At 42.8% G+C, this 18,405-nt stretch overlaps 1 protein-coding gene across 4 annotated transcripts in view; it reads left to right on the top strand.

Moving 5' to 3' along the window:
• Window positions 1-18,405, top strand: part of TBC1D32 (TBC1 domain family member 32) — a 158,911-nt gene that overhangs the window by 40,756 nt on the left and 99,750 nt on the right. For all 4 annotated transcript variants that reach the window (XR_010919439.1, XM_067546666.1, XM_067546668.1 and 1 more), the window contains exons 18-22: window positions 9,834-9,916; window positions 12,579-12,717; window positions 13,458-13,545; window positions 15,412-15,530; window positions 16,394-16,510. Coding sequence is in view for 3 of the 4 variants with exons in the window: in XM_067546666.1 (XP_067402767.1) it covers window positions 9,834-9,916; window positions 12,579-12,717; window positions 13,458-13,545; window positions 15,412-15,530; window positions 16,394-16,510 (546 nt within the window). In the remaining variant the exon portion in view is untranslated. The remainder of the gene's footprint in view (window positions 1-9,833; window positions 9,917-12,578; window positions 12,718-13,457; window positions 13,546-15,411; window positions 15,531-16,393; window positions 16,511-18,405) is intronic.

Genomic DNA, 18,405 nt, shown 5'->3' with positions numbered 1-18,405 from the left:
GTAATACAAACTGTCACAAATCAAAATGTAAGCAATAATTTACAGTAATCTAAAGTTTGATTAAGAGATACTTTGAATCATCAGTTTATTTTGGATATTTCCTGCCCCTGTTGGCACATGTACTGCAGTGAAATGCAAGATTAATTATTAAAAATAGTGAAAATAAAATAAGTAATTACCAGAATCTCAATTTTAATATAATAAATTAGATTTCTAATTGAACAAAGCTGACACTGAAGCTAGTGCTGTCTGTTCCATTGAGAACTCTGGACTAGAATTCTGCTGAATTAAGTGAATTAGTTTACATGTATTGTGCTGTAATTTATGTAATTCAGCAAGTTGTCTATCCTTGTGATGAAGATGCTATTCAGTCTAAGTTAAACTAACCTGTTACTTTATTTAATATTTACGGTATAAGAAATCTCATGAGCTTTTGATGGGCTATTCCAATTACCTGCTATGATGAAGTGCTACAAGTGATATAGCTAGGCATACATTCACACCTCTATGCACATTAAAATCTCTTGTCATAGTACAGAACATCATTTAGACAAAAAGCCTAAATTTGACATACAGAAGATTAATATGAAGAATCTGGAGAATGAAAAATCCATCAAAAATATAACTAAGATACAGCTGCTGTTCCTGTATCCCACATCAAAGGCCAAGTTAAGACTATAGTGTGAGGGTGCCCTATGTTCATCCCTAATGAGCTTAATAAACTAGTAAAGCAAACTGAGTTTTCAGCTCTGTCATTTTGGGTATTTTCCTTAGTAGTTTTCTATTCCTGGTCTCTCTTAAAATTAGTTTCAATTTATAAAAAAACTTTACAAGTTCCAGAGATTGGTGGTGTACCAAAGTATATGAGCATGTGATAAACCCCCAATTACGATTTTTTAAGTTTCTAGGAATATATCAGAAGTAAGCATGTTTCCCTTTTGTAAAGTGTTGGAGTCCTCACCTAGCAACAAACATAAACTCCCTACTCATAAAATGAAAAAAGGTTACTCGTCTTGTGGACTAGTTTTATTATTAATAGATAATTCCAAAATAACAGTGGGTATCACCCCTCATCCTAAGCACTTTTCCCCAGAGTTGGCAGATTTCAGGTTCTTTCTTTCAGGACCTTCTCTGACGCAGATCCTAGTTCCCCTTGCTAGAGCAATACTCTCATTTCCCTTCTATTTGGGGTGCAATCTGATATATTGTGTGCGCCCCAGTGAGTCAGCAATAAGAAACCTGTAGATTCTTTCAGGGTTCGACAGCTGCTGAAAGTGGGGCAATGGGAGAATACCATTATACCCTCCAAAATAAAAACTGGAAAATAATTTGAAAATGTAATCCAAATGTCACATCTTTTTCTTGATACTAGTATGTGGACTCACCCTTGGGACCTTTACAAATTTCTTAACTTTCCGTACTTAGATATTTTGATCAGAGTGTCTCTTTCCCAGCAAATGGAACTGCTCATTTTAGTAGCTGACTCATAACGCTTCTAGCACTGCACTTCTGTACATGCGCACTTATCAGTAGGACAGACAAGGAACAGTTTCACTTTGCAGGGAAAGCCACTAAAAAGTGCTTATGATCAAGTACATAGCTGTAGTAGAATTCTGGGGCAGATGCTGGCATGGCTGAAAAGAAGAATGTAAAGGAAGAGTTGACAGACACAGAAAAATCAAATCGCTTACTACACAGTGATATTATAGATGTATTTGATCATGTATTGATTACAATATAACTTTATTATGCTCATTGAAATTACACATCTGAAATTATATAATCTATAGCATCCATTATCATTTGATTAAGTAGTGTAATGTATCATTGCTTAAAACATAAAAATCTTAAATGAAATATTTTATCAAATAATTTTTTCAAATATCTTTTACGTTAGCATCCCCATCAAATTTGTGGACTTTTTTTTTCTGAACATTGATAGGGTTGTTTGGTACATTTAGTTTTGTATCCATGGTTCATAAGGTCGTTCTTACTTCAGACCAGGTCAAAGCTTGTTATGCAGCGAAGAGTCCAGTATCCTACAATTAAGTGCAAATGGAATAACATTTTTCTTCATTTTTGTGTGTGAAATTTTGTAATTAAAAACAGAACAAAGTTATCTACAAAATTTCAGAGAGTTTGTATTTTTCTTTTAAACAAGCTTTTAAAAATATATTATTTGCAATTATTTCTGTACCACATAAGATATAGAAATAGAATTACAATTTTTCAGATATTTTTTCAGGATTTCATTGCTCTGCAGATAAATAAGTGATATAGAGCATATTTACTTAACAAACGTCATATTTTTTCACTTCTGATAAATCTTCAATAGTATTTTACAACTTTCCAGATAGGAGTTTATTAATGTAATTGAACTACTCTGACTCAAAGTTCTGGCACTCTATGCCAGGACACTCTGGATCTGAGAATTTACTTTGGTGCATATTAATTTTGTTTCATTTTCTATATTCTAGTGTTAGGTGTTATTTCCTGACACTGAATTTCCTGTACTCGACATCAGAGGGTACTGATAAAATCTCAATAGAGTGACAGTTATCATGTTTTGAATTATACAATGGCATTGTGAGAGGAAAACACACGAGTTCTCTCTTCGAGTGATTGCTCGTATCCATTCCATTATAGGTGTGTGCGTGCCCCGTGCACAGATTCCCGGAACTTTTTTCCCCTTAGCTAGCTCCGTAGGGTCGGCTCAGACGCCCCCTGGAGTACCGCGCTCAGGCCGCTGCCAACCCTGTGGCCCCTCAGTTCCTTCTTTCCGCCTGTGACAGTTACTGGAACATCTGCCTCTTGCATACAAATGCAAGTAGCATCCCTTAGTGTTATAGCTTTATTGTTCGAGTTCTAGTTCATTGTTTTTCTAATAGTGGTTAGTAAGTAGTTAAGTAGATAGTGCCCTTAGGGGCTAGAGCTGAGCCATGCCTGGCTGCACCGGCTTTAAAGCCTGCACCACGTGTGCAAAATCCTTCCCCGTGAGTGACCCTCACGACTGTTGCCTCCGATGCCTCGGGGAGCAACACAGGAAAGAAAATGCAGGATCTATAGGTCCTTCAAGCCAAGGACCCAGAAGGAGAGGGACGTGAGACTGAAGGCGATCCTGATGGAGTCCGTGCTCCACCCAGACTCCGAGCCGTCAAGTTCTCCTGTGGCACCGAGTGTCTCGTCGGTGCGGAGCACTCCACTGGCACCGACATCGGCACCAGCACCGCTATCGGCACCGAAGAAAAAGAAGCGGCGGGAGGCCGCACACATGGACTCCCCCCTGCTACTGGGAAAGCAGGGGGTGCAACAGGAGATGCCCCAGCCACGTGCCGTGGAGAGTACTCTGGCACCAGCATCTCCTTGCAGAGAGCCTCCCCCGACCCTTGGGGGTGGGGGAGCGCCTCTGCAAGGGCCGTCGACATCAGAGGCTTTCGCTGCGGCACGCGCCCTCATGGGGCTGCCTACACCTCCGTCCCACCCTCGGCCGAGGGTTCTGGGACCGGTGTCTTGGGGTAAACCCGCGTTGGGTTGCCCCGGTGGGTGGAAGAGATGGGAGTCGAGGTCTCCCCCCAGACGGTCAAGGAGGGTAGAGAGTGCGGGCTCCCCTCCTAGCTCCGACTCTGGGTCGTTGAGCTCCCCGGCACCACAGCACCGAGGGCGGTCCAGGGACAAACGCTCGAGGCGAAGGCACTACAGTTCCGCCTTGAGTGGGGACCTTAGCTCGGGTTCCGGTACCCTGGTGCGGAGCCCAGCTCAACACCGATCCCCAACACCGACTGCCTCGGCATCAAGTGCCTCGGCACCGCCTGCCTCGGCACCATGCATCCCAGCACCGCCTGCCTCGGCATTGAGCGCCTCAGCACTGCATGACACGTTGCGCTCCAGATCAGCGTCGCAGCGTCACAGGCATCACCGCTCCCGCTCTAGGTCTGGGAAGTGTCGCCGCAAGTCTTCTCTATGCAGGGGTCGTTCCAGCTACAGCTTCTCCAGCAGCTCCTCTCCTCATTGGCACCGCAGACGCCGGCACCGGAGGTCTTCATAGTCCCGGAGCCGCTCCCCTTCCATGGCCCATAAGCACCGGTCAAGTGGCTCGGGATCCAAAGGGGGACGCCTGGAAATGACCCAGCAGGTCCCCACACCTGCACCTGCATGGCCCCAAGGCCCTTGGCAATGGCCATATTGGGGGCCCTGGGGTACACAAATGGGTCAGGGGACCACCTCAGTTCACTCCTCGGCGGCCCAACCAGTTCCCCCACTGATCTGTCCACAGGAGGGCAACCCTTCGGAGGAGGGGTCTGACCCAAAGGAAGGACCCTCTACAGGGGCCCTTCCTCAATCCTTCTCCTCCTCTCCGGATGAGGCGGCGGCCAGAGACCATAAGGCCCCTGTCTTTGACTTCCAGGCCCACCAGGACCTCCTGAGGAGAGTGGCGGACAATCTGGGTCTGGAAATTAAAGAACTGTCCGAGGAGGAGGACCCCCTCTTTGGGGTCTCTGATATGGCAGGCCCATCGCGATTGGCCCTTCCTGTTCATGAGAGGGTGATGAAGATAGGCAAGACCCTCTGGCAAACCCCCTCCTCAGTGGCCCCCACCTCGAAAGGCGCTGAGTGCAAATACTATGTACCCAAGGAGAGTTTTGAGTTCCTTTGTACGCACCCTGCCCCAGGTTCACTCATAGTGGATGCAGTGAACCAGCGGGATCGCCAGGGGGGCCAAGGCAATACCCTGAAGGACAAGGACAGCAAAAAGCTGGACCTTTTCGGGCGTAAAATGTATTCCACGGCGGCCCTACAGCTGAGGGTCTCAAACCATCAGGCCCTCTTCGGCAAGTACAATTTGAACCTCTGGTCCTCTCTGAAGAGGTTCTCCTCACGGTTGCCTCCGGACCAGGCCGCTGACTTCGCCACAGTGTTGCAGGAGGGAGTGGCAGTGGCTAAGGCGGCGCTTCAGTCAGCGAGTGATGCAGCGGATGCTGCTAGCAGGGCGATCACTTCGGCCATCGCCATGCGCCGCTGCTCTTGGCTACAAGCTTCCGGCCTGTCCCAGGAGGTCCAACAGTCTATTCAGAACCTCCCCTTCGATTACACCGGCCTCTTCTCGCAGAGGACGGATGAGAAGCTCCATGCCCTAAAGGACTCCCGAACCACCCTGAGGTCCCTAGGGCTATACACCCCCCAGGCTTCGAGCGCAAGGCACGCCCTCAGGCCCAGAGGCAACCGCAGCCTCCACCAAGGCTGCCTCCGAGACCCGCTCAGCCTAGGAGGGGTCGGGAGCGGTACTGGGCACCGAGTCGCCGCGACTGTCAAGGGCCCTCTATGGGGTCTCAGCAAGGCCCAGGCAAGGGCAATACTGCCAATAAAAGATTTTGACATTGTGCACGAGGGTGGCACTCCTCCGTCCCCACTGGATCACTCCAAGTTATTTGCCCACAGGCTTCGACCTTACTTCGCCGAATGGGAAGCCATTACCATGGACCAATGGGTCCTTTGCATAGTCCTCAAGGGCTATGCCTTGCCACCTACAGCCTTCCCCCCCAACTCTTCCCCTACCCGGTCTCTCTTCAGGGACCCCTGTCACGACCAACTCCTCATTCAGGCGGTAACTCCCTCCTCACGCTAGGTGCAGTAGAGGAGGTTCCTCCACAGGAACGAGGGAGAGGTTTCTACTCACGATATTTCCTAATCCCCAAGGCCAAGGGGGGCCTGAGGCCTATTCTGGACCTCAGGCATCTGAACAAGTTTGTCAGGCGCACCAGGTTTCATATAGCTTCCCTAGCCTCCGTTATTCCTGCCCTAGATCCAGGGGACTGGTATGCTGCCCTCGACCTGAAGGACGTGTATTTTCATATCACTGTCCTTCCAGGTCACAGAAAGTTCTTAAGGTTAATGGTAGCTGGATGTCACTACCAGTTTGCAGCCCTACCCTTTGGCCTTTCGTCCGCACCAAGGGTATTCACAAAATGCATGGCAGTGGTAGCGGCCCACCTGCACCACAGGGGCGTCCAGATATTCCCTTACCTGGACGACTGGCTGATCTGGGGCAAGTCCAGGGCCCATGTGAGGAACAGCCTGGCTCTTACCTGCACCACATGCACCAGATTGGGGCTGCTCATAAACGAGCAGAAGTCCACTCCTACCCCAGTGCAGCGCATAGAGTTCATAGGGGCCACATTGGACGCCATCCAGGCCAGAGTTTTCCTCTCTCAGACTCGGTTTGAAACAATGACCGCCATAATCAGTGATCTACACAAGTCCCCCACGACGACAGCCAGGCACTGCCTTCAGCTGTTGGGACACATGGCAGCATGTACTTATGTGGTGAGGCTGGCTCGCCTCAGTCTGTTCACTGGCCAGACACCGGCTGAACGAGGTGGTCACGGTTCCTGCCCAGGTACTGTCCTCCCTGCACTGGTGGAGGGACCCTGGGGAGATTCTGAGGGGCGTCCTCTTCAGAGACTTGGCCCCCTCAGTGATCCTCATAACGGACGCCTCAGCCGAGGGTTGGGGGGCCCACATCAGCAAGGACCTGAGCACCCAGGGGCTATGGTCACTAGACGAGAGGGCTCTCCATATAAATGTCAGAGACTTCAGGGCAGTCCGCTTGGCCTGCAAGGTCTTCATCACATTCCTGAAGGGCAGGCTGGTCCAGGTCCTTTCAGACAACATGGCAACCATGTTTTATATAAACAGATGGGGGGTGCACACTCCTCGGCTCTTTGCCAGGAGGCCACTCTTCTCTGGGACCTGGCGGTGAGGCACGATTTTCACATATCTGCCTCTCACCTCCTGGGGGTCAGGCACGACGAGGCGGACTGCCTCAGCAGGTCGTTTTTACCCCGCCACGACTGGTCACTGCACCCGGAGGTGGTGACTTCAATCTTTCGGAAGTGTGGGGTTCCCCAACTGAACCTATTCGCGTCGTCCTGGAACAAGAAGTGCCCGAGGTTCTGCTCGCTCTGGGGTCGCAAGCCGGGCTCCCTCTCCGACGGGTTCCTCATAGACTGGAAAGGGACCCTTCATTATGAGTTTCCCCCCTCATCCTGCTCCTGCCCAGGGTCCTTTTGAAAATAAAGAGGGACAAGGTGGACGTGATATTGATTGCACCAGCCTGGCCGCGGCAGCACTGGTACACTATGCTGCTTGACCTGTCCATCGACACGCCGCTCCCGCTCCCGAGGCGTTATGACCTCTTCTCACAGGACCAGGGTCGCCTGCTGCACCTGGACCTGGACTCCCTCCACCTGATAGCATGGAGACTCTGTGACTGATGGAGGGAGAGAGGGCCTGCTCAATGCAAGTCCAGCAGATTCTGCTGGGCAGCAGGAGACCTTCCACGCAGGTTGTGTACCGGGCCAAGTGGAAGCGCTTTACCTGTTGGGCGGAGTCCTGGGGTATCCCACCGTCTGGTTCACCCATACAGATGATCTTGGAGTACCTGCTCCACCTGAAGCTCCAGGGTTTAGCACTGGCTTCCCTAAAGATGCACCTGGCAGCTATCTCGGCTTTTCACCAGCTGATGGAAGGGCGTACCCTGTTCTCCCACCCCATGTCAGGCAGGTTCCTCAAGGGGATGGAGAGGCTGTATCCCCAGGTCCGTGACCTGGTGCCTCCCTGGGATCTAAACCTGGTCCTCGCCATGTTGTCAGGACCCCCCCCTTCAAGCCCATGGCCACATGCTCGCTGCTCGTCCTCTCTTGGAAGGTAGCCTTCCTGGTGGCCATTACATCAGCTAGGAGGGTCTCCGAGATAAGAGCTTTGACCTCGGAGCCCCCCTACACAGTCTTCTACAAAGATAAAGTCAGACTGAGACCCCACCCGGCATTCCTGCCTAAGGTGGTGTCCCAGTTTCATTATAACCAGGATATCTTCCTCCCCATGTTTTTTCCTAAACCGCACGGTTCGGAGGAGGAGCGGAGATGGCAGTCCCTGGATGTCAGACGAGCCCTGGCCTACTATATCGAGCGGACCAGGCCGTTCCGGAAGTCAACACAGCTGTTCGTGGCAGTGGTGGACCAGATGAAAGGCTCATCTGTCTCCACCCAGTGCATCTCCACCTGGATCACCACCTATATCAGGACCTGCTACGAGCAGGCGAAGGTGCCGCTTCCAGGAGCTGTGACAGCACACTCAACCAGAGCGCAGGCCTCATCGGCGGCCTTCCTGGAAAGAGTGCACCTGCAGGACATCTGCAGAGCAGCGACCTGGTCATCGTTCCACACCTTCACGTCCCACTACGCCATAGTGCAGCAGGCGAGAGAGGACGCGGGCTTCAGCAGGGCTGTCCTGATGAGAGCAACTCACCGTTGACTCCTACCCACCTCCAAGGTATGGCTATTTAATCACCTATAATGGAATGGATATGAGCAATCACTCGAAGAGAGAAAACAGGGTTACTTACCAGTAACTGTCGTTCTTCGAGATGTGTTGCTCATATCCATTCCACACCCGCCCTCCGTCCCCACTGTCGGAGTCGGCAGAAAGAAGTGACTGAGGGTCCGCGGGGTCGGCAGCGCCCTATGTACCGCGGCATGAGCACGGTACTCCAGGGGGCGTCTGAGCCAACCCTACGGAGCTAGCTAAGGGGAAAAAGTTCCAGGAATCTGTGCACACACCTATAATGGAATGGATATGAGCAACACATCTTGCAGAACAACAGTTACTGGTAAGTAACCCTGTTTTTCTTTAGAACATCAAAGCGTTCGGAAAAAAGGCATCAAAACATTTACAGAACGTAAAAAAAGAAAAAGGTCTGATCGAAGACCCAAAGCTTATATGGAGACCAGAGCTTCATTTGCAATTCTGGGTCAATTGTGGCAAAAGAGCTATGGGGAAAATATAATAAAAAGAAACAGACCTAACTGAAAAGGAGGGACTCAGAGTAAAGGATATCATATCCCAATGATGTTAGGTGGGTTGAAGCAGAGTTGAAATGGTAATTGAAGTAGCACAATTTGTGTGAGTTGCTCCTTGCTGATCATGGTCAAGAAGGAACTGACTAGGAGGTTCCAAGGGTTAATGTTCAGTTATTTGTAGTTGGGGTAGTGGCTTGTGTTTCCACCAGCTAGCCCTGACCAAAAAAAACCTCACAAAAACTTGGAAAGTTCTGCTTGACTCATACTAAGGACCTGAGACCCAAGAGTGAGAATCCTACCAGAATGACATATTTAGAAAAGCAGAATTGCAATGTAATTCTCCACTACAGTAGCACGTACTACAATGTGCAGTTCTTGTTTTTTTATTTTGTTATGTCCTTTACAAAATAGTCTAGCAACTAAAAAACTGTGAAAGAAAGATCCAGGATAAAAATATTTTATTAATCAGAAATTATAGTGTCACTTTGAAATATATTCCCTTTAAAACATATTCAGGATTTATTTAATCTAATCTATTTTATTTTATCTAACTGAGGCACTTATATGGCCCCATTATTGTAGCAGCTGAGGGCCTCAGAATCTTTAGTGTATTTATTGTCACAATACCCTGTGAAGTAGGAAAGTACTATTTATCTCCGTTTTACACATGGGGATCTGTGACATACAGAGACTAAGGGCCAGATTTGTAAAGGTATTTAGGTACCTAAAGATGCAGATTGGAACCTAAATACCTTTAAAAATCTTAAGTGCCTTGTGTATGGTCACACAGGAAGCCTGTTGACCGAGCAGGGAATTGAATTCAGATCTCCCAAGTGGCAGGCTAATGCCCTAACCTCTGGACACTCCTTCCATCCTTTTTTGTTATTGATAGTCAGAACTCCTAAGAAGTGCTGTAATTTAAAATTATGTAAATAATAACTGTTTTTGTTGTTGTTGTTGTTTTTTTAAATTTCATAGGCTAGTTTGCTTTCAGAAAGAATTCCAACTCCTGTACCTGGGACAGACTCCATTTCCTCAGGAAATCAAGAGTCACAAAACATGTAAGTACTGCTGCATCTATTCATATGTGGGTAAAATACACAAATCCACCACAGCACAGATTTGTAGACCTTCAGGACAGCTATTAGGCCCATCTGTTTTCTTAGGATTTTGCCAGGGGCAGGTTGGTAGCAACAAGTAGGTAAATACCTTGAACTGAGATTTCTCATTTTAGACCTCCCTAGCTCATAGAATTATGACGTTCTTCCCAGCTCTATGTGGTTACACTAAGTTCTATGTAGATTTAGCTCATAATTTGCTGTCTGTGTGGATCAAAACTTGTCTGGGAAAATATGAATTAGAAGTCGTAAAACAAAATAGTCGACACAGTTTTTCTCTCATGGCTTTGATGTATTATTAGTTAAATATCCTGTTCTGTTGAAAGCCATCGATGCCTTCAAAACATCATATAGTGAGATTGCCAGAATACTGGCTGAAAGTCAGTCACACAGTGAGAAAAAAGACACCTCTCCTTTGATGTTAATACTTTCCCCCAGTAGATATTTGTATGTTACGTTTTTTTTATATGGTGAGAAATATGAAAACTCTGTATTGCATGTGAATGTGAGGTGTAAAAATATGTAATTCAACACTATTTATAGACCTATATGTGTCTTTTTTTCCTTTTAATTGTTGTGGATAGTTTCCAAAAGATTCCATGATTAATTTGTATAGCAGTTATAACAATATTTGGTTTTGGTTTATTTTTCTCTTTTGTAAAGTGATTATAGTGACTTTAAATCAGTATTGAGTAAGGAAACCCTGTATGCAAGTGCTCTGCTGGAGATGTCTATCAATAGTCAATTCCAGTGAATTATAAACTACATACCTTCCCAACTGCTGAATTTGACAGGTTTTTATGGAATAAGAGACTCTGAGAAATTATTTTTAGATGAAGCTTTCGCTTCCCGCTAAACAAGAAATTACTTCAAGTTTTTACGTACAATGACTGAAGTCTAAGGTGGTGTTTGAGTATTGTTAGAAGGATGACTTCTGCTTATATCTGTCACTGCTGCTAGTGGGAATTGTATGGGGAGATTTTGATGGACCAGTAGAAGGCCAGGGACCACTATCGATAGTGTAATATTGATTGTCTAACAGCAGCCCAAATCAGTAGTCCTTTTTGCAGGCATGTGCAGCCTTAGTATGACTAAGTCAGGAGGGGCAGGGATCCTTTTGCTCAACCTTCATCTGAGTTTGCGCAACTCTTTCTCCCCCAGGAAGTCTCTGGGGAATGTGCTGGGATCTGTGTTTCAGGAGAAAAGCAAGAAGCTTATCTATATTTACCCTTTAGGAGATGTTTGTCAGGGCCTCAAGGCATGCGGATTCTGCACAAACTTGACTGGCTAATTAGAGATCTGAGGAAACCTCTTGATTAGCTTTTGAAACTGCTTGCCCAACAATTTTTTGTGATGTGTCATTAAAAAGGATAAATAAGGGGGGCAGAGGTTTGGACTCTTGGGGAATTTCTTGGACACAGTTTGGGGTCCCCACCAGCAGCTGAAAGACAGGCTAATCGGAATGCTGCCACTGTTCCACTTGAGACCCACCCCAAACTTCAGTAATTATTGAGGGTTAGGGGTGTTTTACTAACCTGTTGTGGATGTATGTAAGTGCTTGAGGCTAAGTAACATATGGCTTTTAAGTGAGATCACTCTTGTGTTATATTGTTTATGCCAGTCCATCTATCGGCGGCAGGTCGGGTCTCCATCCTGACACCACCCCGCACAGAGTAAGGTTACCAAGAGCTTTGGGTTGAAAGAACCCAGGGTAAATGGTATCAAACATCCACCAAGGGAACTCGGACGCAGAAGTGAGAATCTAGTAAGGCAATATGTTCAGGAAAGCAGGATTGTGAAGTGAATCCAGTGGTGCCTTCTGTGGGTGGTGTCTGGTGGGAGATAATTTCAGTGATGGGCTTCTCTTTCGTGTGTAGAGGGTGGTTTGGATATGTTCACACTTGCTTCTAATAGTCACCTTTTTCCCTGTCACCCTGCCCATTCATATATGTAAAATGTTTCTCACTGGACATGAAGTCACTAGTCTCTGGACTCCAGTGGATACATTTTATTCCACCTCAAAGGTGGAATAGTTTGGAAAGAATGCACATAGGCTTACTGAGCCCACATGTGAATAGCACCTTGTTTTCATAATTGCCCCCATTTTCTAGCATTGTACCATGTCTTGTGTAACACCTACAAAACAATTTTAATAATATTTTGCAGATACATAGTGTTTTTATCTTTAGCTCTCAAAATGTTTTACAGTGGTGAAAAAGCAATCTTATTCCTACTTTGCAGATGGGGAAATTGAGGCACTGACAGGTGACTTACCCAAGTCACACAGTAAGTCAGCAGTAGGTTTGGGAATTAGAGACCAGGTCTTCTGGCTCCATGTCATGTCATCTATCCACTAGACCATGCTATCTCACCCTGTGAGGTCTTTTCTGTGATCTTGAATTTGGATGCAGTATTTGTATGCAAGTTCTGCTGTTTTATACATAGTTTAACCCAACAGGTAGTTGCTCTTTGCATATACACAGGTCCAGTGAAAGATAAATATTTTTTAAAACTGAAAAGTTTATATTTTCTCTTGTTTTTCACTGCTTTTTTTTTTTTTTTTTTAAATCTTTTTTGATTCATTTAATTTTTCTATAATTTTCAGTATGGTATGGGAAGAGACTTTATTAGATGATTTGTTAAACTTTGCTGCCACTCCAAAAGGACTACTTCTGCTTCATAATACAGGAGCCTTCAATGAATGTGTGACCTTCATGTTCAGCAGATTTTCAAAAAAACTGCAGGTAAGCATGGCAGAGTCTAGCACAATTACTTTTTTTTCATTAAGGTAATTAGAATGGAAAACCATAAACCTTTGTTTGGTATGTTATTGAAAGAGTTGAATTAATATGAAATCCAACATTCTAAATGTATGATACATTGATTTTATTTCAATTGTTGCTTTACAAAATGTCAATAATGTCGGATATTGTCTCTGTTACTTTTCAGTTCAGAATGTTAAGCAAAAGGATGTTTTTTACCCTTAGTTTAATTTTGGGGTCCAGAGCTTAGTCTGTCCAGTGCTCAGTGATGAAATCATTGAAGTGTCTGTACAGTCGTTGCCAGTAAAACATCAAGATCTAACATACCAGACATCAAATTACATAGGGAATTATGCATTCATTTATGGGGGCAAAACATGTTATCACATGGAATTTCAAAGGTTCTGTGGCTCCTAGTTTTAATCAGTGGGTGCAAAGGATTTGGGTGGTTATAGTCTTAAAAGTTGTTATTCTGTACAGAAGTTACATGTGCTGTATATTATGCTATCTATACTTTGAAATAACAGAGGAAGAGATTCCTTTACTTGCTAAATAAACATGTTTGTGTTGTAATCTGGCCCTGACAGGTCCAAATAAATTTGTTTACAGAATGTAAAGTTTTGCAGGGAACAAGTAAAAATATATAAGAGAACATTTGAGAATATGAACATTTTAGTTATATGCTCCTAACTTTTTTTATCTGTTACATTTATTATGAATAGGTGAGTGGATGTGAAAGGTTTGGTTATGGAGTGATGGTTACACAAATGGCAGCAACATCTCCAGGTGCAGTAGCTCTGCAGCGTTCAGGTAATTTTAAAGGTGAACTTTATCATAGGTAATAACACATTGTGATAGCATGAATTAGAATAATATAATTCTAAACAAGATAAAGTCAGATGTGATTAAGATAGGTATGCAATATTAGTAATGACAACTTCGGTGCTTGTTGATTTTTTTTTTTTTTTTTGGGTGGAAATTTATTCTTTTGAATACTTTTTCTTAAGTACAATCACATGTCTTATGCGTTTAAGATTTTGCAGATGGAAGAATATGGTCCTGTATACTCGAAAACAAAACTAAGATAGCATAATAAAAGAATGCTCCTCTTTTTATTTTTATTTCATTTTTTTTTTAATTTCAAAGAAATGTATCTATCCTTTCACCTAAATGCATGATTACATTAATGAATGTTACAAAATAAACTAGTAATAAATCACAAACCTTCCTCATTCATCAATGAATCATAATTATTAAATACCAGCTTCTTTGGTATTTACCATTTTCATGATCCATTCACTTCTCAAAAGCCTGGGAAAATGGATAGAAGGCCTAACTCTCACTCTTTAGGACCACTGACTGGTGAGAAAATGAGTTCCAGAACCGAGGATTCTTCACAAAAACTACTGTGCCAGAAATCTTCTCCAAATTAAACCAGGGACTGGCACCACAACTGACTTCAACTGGTGTGGTGCCACAGGAGATGGGTGGTCTCTCAAGTAGCCTGCACCTAAACTATGTACTGCTTCATAGATTAAAACTGATAAATGGAATTGCAACCAGTGTAGATCATGGAACTGTTTGGCAACTGTTCAGTTGTTCATCTGGAAGCAGCTGGGGAAGTAACTAAGATGGCAAGGTTGTAGGACTATGGCAGGCAAACTCAACAAAAGAATGAAGCTGAAATAACATCTACCAGTTCTTCAGACCACAAGCTTTTTCAGTCTTTTCTTGGTTTCATCTCTGCTGGTTAGACATCATAGTGAAGACACGATAGTTCCAATTTTCTTAGTAATCCTTTTAAATGATCTGTATGCATGTTTCTGCTCCTGAGCAACAGAATAGAGCCCTATGGTATGTCACACGAGAAACCTTGTGGCCAGTCAAAAAAGAAATTGTCTAGTACTACTCTCTCTGGAGTCTCTCAGGAAATGAGGAATAGATTAATTTGAGTGACTCCTTCTGTCCTGCTATTGTACACAGTCAGGTCACATCTTATGATTAATAATATTGAAGGCAGGTGCAAAGAATCAGCAGGGAGCCTCACCTATGCCAGAAGGCATTTATACAAACATGAATGAAGTCATAATTATCAGTCTATCATTTAGAGAAGACAATACTCAGAAGATATGTATTTCTAGTTATGTTTTCCTTAATTTTCATTTGAAGATATATATTGATAAGATTTAACATATTTGAAAATCAGCTAGCAATATACATTACAATAGACTGGCACAGGCAGCTGTGCAAAACTACTTTCTCTCTAGGTAAATCTAGTTTATTTTACTATACAAGTGCAAGTGAGTTATTTCCAGGCAAGTTTCCTTAAATCCTGTGTCTTTAGGACCTATGATATTGTATAACATATGGTTCACTAATTGTGGTCTATAAGAGCCAGCTTATCCTCCGTTTCCAACTACTTAATCTCATCAAAAGAAACAAATGTTATCTATAATAGTATTACTTTTCCTTGTAATCAGTTTCTGTAGCTGTCACAATGATATGATTGGATCATCAATGTGAAGGAACGTGGATCCATATTAGCATGGATAGAAAAGGAGGGTAGTCCCTTAGGCAATCTCTTTTTAAGATTTGCTCCACATTGTATAGAGTTTTGAGTTTTATTTTACTTGTTTTTTCAGCATTTTTCTGACTATATCAAATATTAAATTTTAGGGTTTATAAAAGCACTTATAACTGAACTTTGGGCTGTTCTGGAGAGCGGAAGAGATGATCTTAGGGTAACTCACCCCAGTTCCATTCCAGTAGATCCCATTGACCGAAGCTGTCAGAAGGTGAGAAATGATCTGATTTTGTACTGTTTGTTACTACTGCATATACATACATTGGTGATTTCATTAATGTCCTAAATGAAGTATTTCATCAGCATTATTTTTAATTTAGGCAAAATTGGTGTAGTACAGCATTCAAAACAATGAATAAATGAAATACGATTCTGTGTTATATGGAGGGTCACAATTACAAGGGTCACTTAAAGTCAATTTAAAAGTATATCATTAAAAGGAGTGATCTACAGGATCATCTTGAAAAAAGGAGGTCTTAAAATAGCATAAATTGAAATTTATGAGCATCGTGGTAGAAGAGCATATAGATACACACATATATATATATCTATATATCTAAATTGGCTAATGTTCTACATGGAATATGATTTGATTTTATCATTGATTTCCAGTTAATTTTTGAAAAACTCTTTCTGATAGTGGTTACTTTGTCTTAGAATCAGTTACAACTATTAGTTCTAGAAGAGGATCCCAACCACCACATTTTACAAGTATGAAATGATATAAGTAGAATTGTATCCTAAAATAATTCTAAAGTTATTTCCAGAATTGTACTTCATTCATCCCCATGGAAAAATTCTCAGTTTCACGGGGCCATTCACTTCTGCAGTGTGGCAGCCCATCAGTCCACACAGTCCTCAAACGATGCAGGGCACTACTCTTAGGCGAGGATATAAGTAACGTTCCGCATATGTTTTGCTGGGCTGTTTAAACTTCACACTGAAGAGCAGGGTGAGGCTAAGACTGGGCCAAACTTTTTTGTTGTTTTAATTAAGTAGCAATTAAATGCTATCAAATGTTTGGTTATATAAATACAAAAGTTCACAGGAGCAACTTTTTTTTTTTTTTTTAAGTCTTTTCTAGCACTAGTAAATTTGCTATCCTATCCAGTTATTTATGAACTGATCGGTGACCAGGAGCTGCCAAATAAACCAGAATATTCTCTCCGTGAAGTTCCTACAAATGTTATTGTAAGTAGGTTTTTCTTCTGATTTTTTTTTCGAAATACTTCAGTGTGGTTAGATATTTTGCCTGAGCAAGTATTGTGTTAATAATTAAAGACATGTTCTTTTTTCTTCTTAAAGATAAATTGTAAAGTGTTTTTGCATTTTTTATTGTTTACAGCATGAGGGCAGCATATGCACATGGTACATTGGGTAATATAAAATCTTGACATAATTTTAAGGTTTTACTTTCTTTCCTCACTTGTATTCTAAATCTGTTTCCAGGGATGATGATGATATATATATATATATATGAACATCTCTAATTTTGTGTGTATGTACGCGTGTGCCCATATGTATGCACATATTCGTATCATACATTATTACATGTGTGTGTGTATATATATATGAAAATATATATAGTCTTATAGCATGCCCATTATAGTGAGAAATATGTAGACTTCTGCAACTCTAAGCCATTTTTATCATTTTTTTGTTAGAAATCCATAAACCACCAACACAAATATAAAAAGTCGGGAAATTACTAGGAAAGTTCTTACCCAATCCTCGTAACCTATGTTAATGATTGCACATTCTCCACTTTATTTTATCGACATTCCCCACCCTCCTTCCTCCACTTCTATACATCACGTGTAAATGTCAACTCTGACCACACAAAGTGGTTGCATTTGGAGGTTTATTAATTAGTCAAAATTTTGAATTGGTATCATTTTAAAATATTTTATTAGTGTTTATGGTGTAGATTTTTAGTTATGCGTGAGAGTCTTGGGTGACTGCTAGCGGAGAAAATTTTTAAAAGTGGAAATAGTTTGTAAAATTGTTATGTTTGGAATTTACTGTTTTAAAATCTTGTAACAATATTTAGGTGATTAATGAGCCAGTAAGGTGGTATTTTCTGTTTTCAGTAGTTATTTGTGTTCAGAGTCACAATTGCATGTTTTATGAGGCATAAGAAGGGAGTGGTCATGTGTTGAAGGTAGTGTATGCAAGTGATGTAATATGAAGAAGGTGAAATCATGTTTAAAGTTCTATGATTGGGTGAAACTTAAGTAATGATTTCTTAGCTTTATAAATCTGTGCTGGTGGAATATGCTTGGAAACACCTTTAACTGATTTTTAATAAAGCTTTTTGTTTGGAGGAATTTCCTTGATTTGAAAAGAAATGTTATTTCAGTGCTGATAGTTGCTAACATGGATAGCAGTAAAAGTTCATATATATTCTCCAAATTATGCTCTCTCCACATTCAGAGCCCTGGTATTTGCCCACGACCCTCCACAGCTCAGAATCCCCTGTTGGCCCTTGTGCAACTGCACTCCTTCCTCATGTTTCTCTCAAGTTCGTCATTCCCTTATAACCACTATGCATGGTTCATTTGTTCCCATGTCACTGTTTAGATCCCCCATGTCCCTCTACAATGCTCAACCCCTCACCCTAGCTCCTTGTTAAAACATACAGGTGGCAGAAGAGGCTGCTTTTGTCAGACAAACATCACTCAGTATCTCATTCTTTGTGCAAACAAATAGCCAATTTGCATTAAGTCCCTTTTGAATTATTTACATTACTGAGTTCATGGCTAACCATTGACTGAAGACAGCAGCAATCTTGGGGTAAAAGAAATTATGATAATCTTTGTATACAGAAATGATCCAATAAAACTGAGTTTCTAGTAAATTAGAATAAATGTTGAATTGTTTAGTTGCATTGTAAGTAAAATTGCTACTTCATGTTGCAGTGAAGTTGTTCTGTGGGGAAAAGATAATTTGTTGTCAGAGGATTACACCATCTTTAAATAAGAATGCATTTTAAATAAAGGAGAATCTGCTTTGAGCATTCTGGTTTTTCCACTTTTCCTTTAGTTGTTGTTTTACTGGTAGTGGTAACTTCATTTTTTAAAATTGAA

Source organism: Emydura macquarii, unplaced genomic scaffold (genome assembly GCF_026122565.2).
Source record: "Emydura macquarii macquarii isolate MOO-44397 ecotype Brisbane River unplaced genomic scaffold, CSIRO-AGI_Emac_v2 contig_1146, whole genome shotgun sequence".
NCBI lineage: Eukaryota > Metazoa > Chordata > Testudines > Chelidae > Emydura > Emydura macquarii.
Note: the sequence above shows the minus strand (reverse complement) of the source record. Positions and strands in the feature narration are given on the sequence as shown.